Genomic DNA, 8,478 nt, shown 5'->3' on the forward strand with positions numbered 1-8,478 from the left:
TGCCATCCACTGTACCACGAGGGAAGTCCCAGAAAGACTTCTTGGCCTGAAATACCTTTAGGAAAGTGAACAGGGCTCCTTGGAATGTGTGGTGTCCCAGCCTGTTCTGATTGGGGGCTGTGCAGCTGTCCCAGGTCCAGGAAACTGGCCAAAGCCGCAGCTGTCCTGGGACCTCTGGGGTGAGCCTCAATTGGAACCCATCTTCCATCCCCAGGGTGGGAAAGAGCATTTGTTCTATATTTTAAAAGATTTACTCATTTGGTCAGAATAGGTTGTTTGGCTGTTTTATGCCTAAGCTGTAAAGGGGACTAGCATTTAGTTTGTGTAGTTACTTTGGGTTTTCTCACATGGTTCTTAGAGTTATGTAGGTTGGACAGGGCACAGTTTAAGGGATGTGGTAGCCACCTGCCACATGAAGCATCGTGCTCTTGGGTTTGGAATGTATGAGGAATGATTGGAGCGTGTGGCCTGGATCCTGGGCTCCCTGTTTCCAGGGCATTGAAAGCTCCCATGGGAGTTATTGGCAGGTCCAGCAGCTAATTATGGCCCTGAGAGCCTGAGTGGCTTGAGGATTGCTGATCAAGGGGTGCGCCGTGACCACACCTCATGGGCAAACAAGAGTGACCCGGAAACAGCCCAGGGCCAGACCTTCTGTGGATGAGGCAGGAGGTGACCCATGTGCTTCCTTAAGCTGGAGGAGGTCTGTCACTCCAGGCACAGTGAAAGCTGATTTCGGCCCGTTTTCTCTGTCCATCAGCATGAGTTTTGTAGGCTCTGTGGTAGGTGCTCATGAGCAAGGCAGAGCACCCTGTTGGGTTCACAGTCTTATTTCCTGAACCAACATGTGTGTCCCCCGTCTTTGTGAAGAGCAAGCGTGTGCAGCACGCCAGGACCGCCCCTCCCTCCCAAGTGGACCAGTCACTCCCTCACAAAGGGACCAAGGGGTAGGAGTGAGGCTGGGGAGGGGCTGCGGTAGCCACAGCCGTCCGGCTCTGAGACTTAGAGCACAGACCCTTTGAGTCTATTCTCTTCTGCGGTTTGTTCTCTTAGTTTGCAAATCACCAGAATGATACAAGAGGCCGTCTTTTCATCTTGAGAGAAAGGCAGGGCTGGGGACCAGTTTGCTGATGGTGACCATAGGCTGGAAAGTTCACTGGACCCACATCCCCAGGTGGCAGGAGAAGTCTGCGCTGGTGTCTGGAGGAGTGATGGTGCAGCTTCCACCTCTGTGGTTCTCAGACCCTGGGATTTCACCAGAAAAGCTGCAAAGTGAATTTGGAGGACTGGTGTAACTCTTCCAGATAACTCTACCCCACTTATTAAAGATAAGACTGCCAGTTCCAGAAAAGGGGAAAGGACACAGCCTCCATTAAGTATTGTCCCTAGAGATGGGTCAAATTCAGATGTATAATTGTTTATTATATTATTCTTATTTATCTCAGTCTGATGCCTGCTTTTTCTTAATTTCTTTTTGAAAAATATTTATTTATTGAGCTGCGCCAGGTCTTAGTTGTGGTACACAGGATTTCCCATCTTTGCTGCTGTGGAATCTTTAGTTGGGACAGGTGAACTCTTAGTGTGGCATGTGGAATCTAGTTCCTTGACCAGGGATCGAACCTGGGGCCCCTGCATTGGGAGTGTGGAGTCTTAGTCACTGGACTACCAGGGAAGTCCCCTTTCTAAATTTTGACAGACAAGTGTTAGCTAGGTTTATAAATCACAGCTCAGCAGACGCATATGAGAAATATTCAGTGAGATTTTTTTAAAAAGATGTATTTATTTACTTATTTTTTTTTTTTGGCTGCACTGGGTTTTTGTTGCTGTGCACAGGCTTTCCCTAGTTGTGGTGATGGCGGCTACTCTCTAGTTTTGGTGTACGGCCGTCTCACTGTGGTGCTTTCTCTTGTTGCAGAGCACAGGCTCTTGGGCACACGGGCTTCAGTAGTTGTGGTATATGGGCTTAGTCTGCCCGAAGCATTCGGGATCTCCTCAGACCAGGGATTGAACCCACGTCCTCTGTACTGGCAGGCAGGTTCTTAACCCCTAGACCACCTGGGAAGTCCTCAGTGAGAGTTTTGAAGCTGTTTCCTTAGGGAAAAGGCTGAGAGGCTTCCTTATCCTGAAACTGCCAGACAAGAGTCTTCGGGTGGAGAAAGCTCCTCTTGAGCTCTTCCCTCAGGAGGATGACCTTAAACCCAGAAACCGGGAAGGGGTGTGTTGGTGCTGCTGTTCATGTGGCCCTGAGGGAGAGTGTCAGGTTGTGGGGTTATTCATCACAGAGTCACCCATGAAAGATTAACCATTACCTACCTGCCGACTCATTTCCTACCACTGGGGCTCAAATTCTGGGCAGGAAACCTCCCTCAGTTTCAGAAAGGAAAACCAAGCTGCAGCTTGGCCCTGAGGCCCCCAATGGCAGATATGATTCAGGGAAGAAGGAAATTATGTTTGTTTTGTGAAGAAGAAAAACATTAGTATTATGTGAGGCTGAACGGTCAGAGGCTGGCGTGGAGGACAGGAGAGGGTGGAGATGTGGGGCTCCAGTTCAGTCCAGTTCAGTCGCTCAGTCGTTTCCAACTCTTTGTGACTCCAAGAACCACAGCACACCAGGCCTCCCTGTCCATCACCAACTTCTGGAGTCCACCCGAACCCATGTCCATTGAGTCGGTGATGCCATCCAACCATCTCATCCTCTGTCATCCCCTTCTCCTCCTGCCCTCAATCTTTCCCAGCATCAGGGTCTTTTCAAATGACTCAGCTCTTCACATCAGGTGGCCAAAGTATTGGAATTTCAGCTTCAACATCAGTCCTTCCAATGAACACCCAGGACTGATCTCCTTTAGAATGGACTGGTTGGATCTCCTTGCAGTCCAAGAACTCTCAAGAGTCTTCTCCAACACCACAGTTCAAAAGCATCAATTCTTCAGCACTCAGCTTTCTTTATAGTCCAACTGTCACATCCATACATGACTACTGGAAAAACGATAGCCTTGACTAGATGGACCTTTCTTGACAAAGTAATGTCTCTGCTTTTTAATATGCTGTCTAGGTTGGTCATAACTTCCCTTCCAAGGAGTAAGCGTTTCTTTCAATTTCATGCCCCCAATCACCATCTGCAGTGATTTTGGAGCCCAGAAAAATATGTGTGGTTCCATCTGACATCAAAGGAGCAGATGTGATGAAAGGGTTGGAGGGTGGTCTGGACGTTGTGATAGGGGACTTCCACCTCAGCAGGGCTCTTAGGAAGGGGAGGGGGGCAGCGGGAGAAACAGCACTTTTGGGAAAAGCCGAGCTTGGTAAAGAACCCACCTGCCGATGCAGGAGATGTGAGAGACGCAGGTTCGATCCCTGGGTCGGGAAGATCCCCTAGAGGAGGTAATGGCGATCCACTCCAGTATTGTTGCTTGGAGAATCCCATGGGCAGAGGAGTCTGGAGGACTACAGTCCACAGGGTCACAGAGAGTTGGACATGACTGAGAGGCTTAGCATGTATGAGCTTCAGTTAAGGCAGGGAAGTGGGGAACTGTGACTGAGAATATTGGGGCACCTGGGGCACAGGGGAGAGAGGGGGTGAATGTGGCACCCTGGGTCAGTAGGGAATTTGGGCTTAGGAGACACGTGGGGCATTAGCCCCAATCTTGAGGTGGTGGAGCATTGCACCAGCGGGCCTGGGGCATGATGGGATGCCCTACAGCCCTGGGAGGTCAGGTTGGAGCTCAGGTAGCAATGTTGTCTGGAAGAAGCTGCATCAGGCCCGGCAGTGAAGGGGACTTAGAAGTTGAGATGAATTCTGTGGTCCTTAGAGGGCCAGGGGCCTCCAGACGGTCAGCATTCTCCAGGCCCGAGCCCAGGCCAGACGTCCTGACTAGACCACAGCGCTTTTTCCCACAAGGTCGGGCAGATCTCAGGTACAGCAGTACAGTTGCCCCAAGAGCCAAACCGGGAATGTGTTTACCGGCCTTGGCTTTGCCAGCCTGCCCACTTCATAGATTAGGAGACTGAGGCTGAGAGAGGACAAATGATTTTCCCAGATCAGGCTGGCATAGGAATGTCAGGTCTCCTGTTCTCCATGCTGCTGTGGAGTGTCTGCTGGCTCAGGACTCCAATGGGCACCAAGTGCGCGGGCTGCCCTCTTTGTCAGCAGGAGAGAAGGGGCAGGCAGGGTGACTATTCGTGAAGGAGAGGCTGGCTCAGTGCCCTCGGATTGGTGCCCGAGGTTGTGGAACAGGTCGGGCCGGGCAGTTACCTCCCCTCCTTCTCCCCAGAAAGATCAGAGGCTCCTGGCATGTGAGTAGACCAGTTCAGTTTCCAGAATCAGGTCATCTAGAGAAAGAAAGGAAAGCAACCCTATTTGTTAAAATCCCAGGAACGGTCTGGGCCAGGAGAAGTCATCTCCTTTCCCTCCCACCTGGAGATTTAAAGCCATGAAGTGGGGCTTCTCTGCTGGTCCAGTGGTGAGGAATCCACCTGCCAATTCAGGGGACTCGGATTCAATCCCTGATCTAGGAAGATCCCACATGCCATGTGGAGACTAAGCCCGTGTGTCACAACTACTGAACATGTGCTCTAGAGCCCAGGAACCACAACTACTGAAGCCCAAGCACCCTAGAACCTCTGCAACAAGAGAAGCCACTGCAATGAGAAGGCTGCGCATTGCAGCTAGAGAGTAGCCCCCACTCGCTGCAAGTAGAGAAAAGCCTGTGCAGCAACAAAGACCCAGCACAGCCAAAAATAAATAAACAAATAGAATGATTGGGGAAAAAACCCATGGAATGAAATGCAGGGAAACCTCTTCTTGGGTGTCTTCACCAGTGGAGAGGAGAGTCAGGTTGAGGAAACTTAAGAACCTTCATGTTGCTGAAAAGGACCATGTCTAGGCCATCTTGACGTGCATGCTCTCTACATGTTGACAAAAAACAGGGCTGCGCCTGACATAGATTTTTACTGCCTGCCCATCCTCCTACACTAGGCAGGACTTCTTGGTTTGTTTGCTTTTATCTGGATCCTGTAGAACTCACATGGGTGGAGAGCCATGGCGGGGGTGGGGGGTGGCGGTGCCATGACTTGGACTTACCCCAACGCTAATCTCAGGGGCAAACCAGATCATCCCCACCCCATTCTGTCTTTGTTCCATTAATTTTCCAAATCCCTTGAGTGTATCTGGAGAAATCCTTGGGCAGTGGGGAGCTGTAGAACAGATACAGACAGGGGCCAGGTGACTTGGAATATCCTGGTTCCGTGATGTCCACCTGGTAGATGCTTCGTCTGCTGTCTATCCCCATCTTTCCCCTAAGGAGCTAAATGTTCACGTCTTATCCTCTGGCATCTGTTACGTGGTGAATTGTGTCCCCTCCATTCATATGTTGTAGTCCTAACCTTCGGAATGTGACTGAATTTGGAGACTGGGCTTTTTTAAGAGGGAATTAAGGTAGGAGAGAGGTCATGAGGGTGCTCCTCATCCAAATCTAACTTCTGTCCTTATAAACGGAGGAGATCTGGACACAGGTGTGTACAGAGGAGAGGTCATGTGAGCACACGGGAGAAGACGGCCATCTGCATGCCAAGGAGAGAGCCTCAGGAGAGACCGACCCTGCTCAGACCTTGATCTTGAACTTCTGGCCTCTCGGATTGGGAGAAGATAAGTTTCTGTTGCTTAAATCAGCCAATCTGTGTAGTTGGAGGAAACCCATCACCGCATCTTATTGTTTAGTCGCTCAGTCCTGTCCAACTCTGTGACCCCATGGACTATAACCCACCAGGCTCCTCTGTCCATGGGATTCTCCAGGCAAGAATACTGAAGTGGGTAGCCATTTCCTTCTCCAGGGGATCTTCCCAAGGATTGAACCCATGTCTCCTGCGTTAGTAGGTAGATTCTTTACCACTTAGATACATGGGAAGCCCTCACCATATCTAGGAAAACCTTAATAAGTGGGTAAAGAACCAGCCATCTCTAGGAGCCTCTGGGAAGGTTGTGCAGCCCGAGAGGGCTGTCTGCTTAGTTTTATGTGGAAAGAGACAAGTTCTTCCTGACCCTCCTGATGACCACTAGAAGACCCTTCTCCTGGAATGGAGAAGGTTATATGCAAAAGGTCAGAGACACAGATCTTGTTCCCAACTGTGTCCCTCCTATTCTAAGAGGTGGGAAGGGATGAAGGGCTGCCCTATTGCTTGAGTCCTTACATTTTGGGTCCCTTTAAAAATTGAAAAGAAGGGACTACCCGGATGGCTTCCCAGGTTGCTCAGATGGTAAAGTGTCTGCCTGCAATGCGGGAGACCCGAGTTCGATCCCTGGGTTGGGAAAATACCCTGGAGAAGGAAATGGCAACCCACTCCAGTATTTTTGCCTGGAAAATTCCATGGATGGAGGAGCATGGTAGGCTCCAGTCCATGGGGTCACAAAAAATTGGATACAACTGATCGACTTCACTTTCACTTTCACTCTGACAGTCCAGTGCTTCTGCTGAAGGGGGCTTGGGTTTTATACCTGGTCGGGGAATTAAGATCCTGTATGCTATCTGGTGGGCTTCCTAGGTGGTTCTACAGTAAAGAATCTGCCTTCTAATGCTGAAGACAAAGGAGATGTGAGTTCAATCCCTGGGTCAAGAAGATCCTCTGGAGGAGGAAATGGCAATCCACTCCAGTATTCTTGCCTGGGAAATCCCATGGACAGAGGAGCCTGGTGGGATATAGTCCACGGGGTCACAAAGAGTCAGACACAACTTAGCGACTGAACACATGCTATGTGGCGTGGCCCCAGGAAAGAAAAAGTTGAAGACAAAAAAGTCAAACCGGTTAAGTTATATAAAGCAACATGGGCTGTGACTGCAGATCTCAGGAATCTCCGGTCCTTTCCAGACTGACCTGCCTTGGCTGAGGTTATAGGGTGGGGGTGGGGGTACGAATGATTTACAGAAGAATAGCTGTTTCGGTTCTGGGCTGGAGGAGGAGCCGGAGCCTGGGCCATTGAGCCTGAGGCCCCGGGCTTCCTGGTGGCCGTCACAGTTGGCCATCTTCCCAGCTTATTGGAGTAATGAGCGACCGAGCTGCCTCTGGGGGAGGAAACAGTTAAAGTCCTGCCGCAGCTGCAGTCCTCTGGGCGTGGTTCTGCTGTCTGACTGGGGCTCCGGATCCTGGGCCCAGAGGCAGAGGAAGCCCAGCTCCGCAGTGGCAGACTGTCTACATGGCTGAATTGGATCTGATGGCTCCAGGCCCGCTGTGCGGGGTCCCTGCTCACCCTCCGGCCACTCTCAGCCCAGACTCTGGCTCAGCCAGTCCCGCAGAAGAAGAGAACCCAGGCTCCCCGGGGAGCCCTCCAGGGGAAACTGGGGGACAGGGCTCTGAGTGGCAGGGAGCTCCCAAGGCAGAGGGCCTGGAGGAGGAGGAGGTCCTGTGTGACTTCTGTCTCGGGGCCAGCAGGGTGAGGGCCGTCAAGTCCTGCCTGACCTGCATGGTGAACTACTGCCCGGAGCACCTGCGGCCGCACCAGGAGAACAGTAGGCTGCACGGCCACCAGCTAACGGAGCCCGCCAGGGACCGGGACCTGCGGGTGTGCCCCGCCCACCGCAGCCCACTGATCGCCTTCTGCGACCCCGACGGGCAGTGCATCTGCGAGGAATGCAGCCAGGCCGAGCACAGGGGCCACGCCTTGGTCTCCCTGGACGCCGCCCGCAGGGCCAAGGAGGTGAGTGCTGGGGTCTGGGGGAGAGGGAGGTGGGGAGGCCACCAGGCCTCCGCCGAGGCTCCTGGGGCTGCGTTCTCTCAGCCTTGCTACCTGGCGGTACGCCCAGCCTGAATGTCTCTCGCACTTGGCTTTGGATGCTGTAGTAGCTCACTCTGTTCCCACTGGCCCCACTGGCCCTGAAATGCTCCCTGTCCATCTGTCACTTGTCTTGCTAGTTTCCTGCTGTTTCTCACTCAGCTTTCAGTGCTGATCTGTGTCTGGGGGTGGGGGATACAAGGTGTACGACTGAGGACAGTGGTGTCCCCTCTGGTCATGTCTGAGTAGCAATGAATGAAATGTAAACCTTGGCAGAAATTCTAGAGAAAAGAGCCAGAATTTCCCCCTAATTTCTCTTCTTCCCTTTACCCCAAATGAGATATCGGGAGACGGGGCCCCTCTGGAGGTGCCAGCTATGAAATTCAAGACCTTGAGATGGGCTGAGCTAACATAGAACTGGGAACGTCCCTCCTAGACAATGTCAAGGACCACTTCCCTTAGGGAAAATAAACCTCGTCATCAGATAGAGGCATCAGGAGAGACAGAAACACTGTGCTCACAGCCTGTAATTTTATTCCCATCAGATAGGGAAAGTGTTTCTGGAACAATTGGCTTTTCTCTGCCCTAAAGCTGAGAGCCTGGAGAATTCTTGGGAATGGACTTAAATGCTTTGCTTCTCTGACTTGTACTTCCTTCGAGCACTTTGGTTCTGGGGGGGGTGGGGGCGGGCGTGCAGTTGAACTTTGTCCCACATTTCTTTC

At 51.8% G+C, this 8,478-nt stretch overlaps 1 protein-coding gene across 1 annotated transcript in view; it reads left to right on the forward strand.

The window, feature by feature from the left end:
* Window positions 1-6,943: 6,943 nt before the first annotated feature.
* TRIM16 (tripartite motif containing 16) overlaps window positions 6,944-8,478 on the forward strand; it is a 16,893-nt gene continuing 15,358 nt past the window's right edge. The window contains exon 1 of the mRNA XM_010842978.1: window positions 6,944-7,681. Coding sequence (XP_010841280.1) covers window positions 7,181-7,681 — 501 coding nt within the window. The 5' untranslated portion in view covers window positions 6,944-7,180. The remainder of the gene's footprint in view (window positions 7,682-8,478) is intronic.

Source organism: Bison bison, unplaced genomic scaffold (assembly GCF_000754665.1).
Source record: "Bison bison bison isolate TAMUID 2011002044 unplaced genomic scaffold, Bison_UMD1.0 scf7180017864180, whole genome shotgun sequence".
NCBI classification, from domain to species: Eukaryota; Metazoa; Chordata; class Mammalia; order Artiodactyla; family Bovidae; genus Bison; species Bison bison.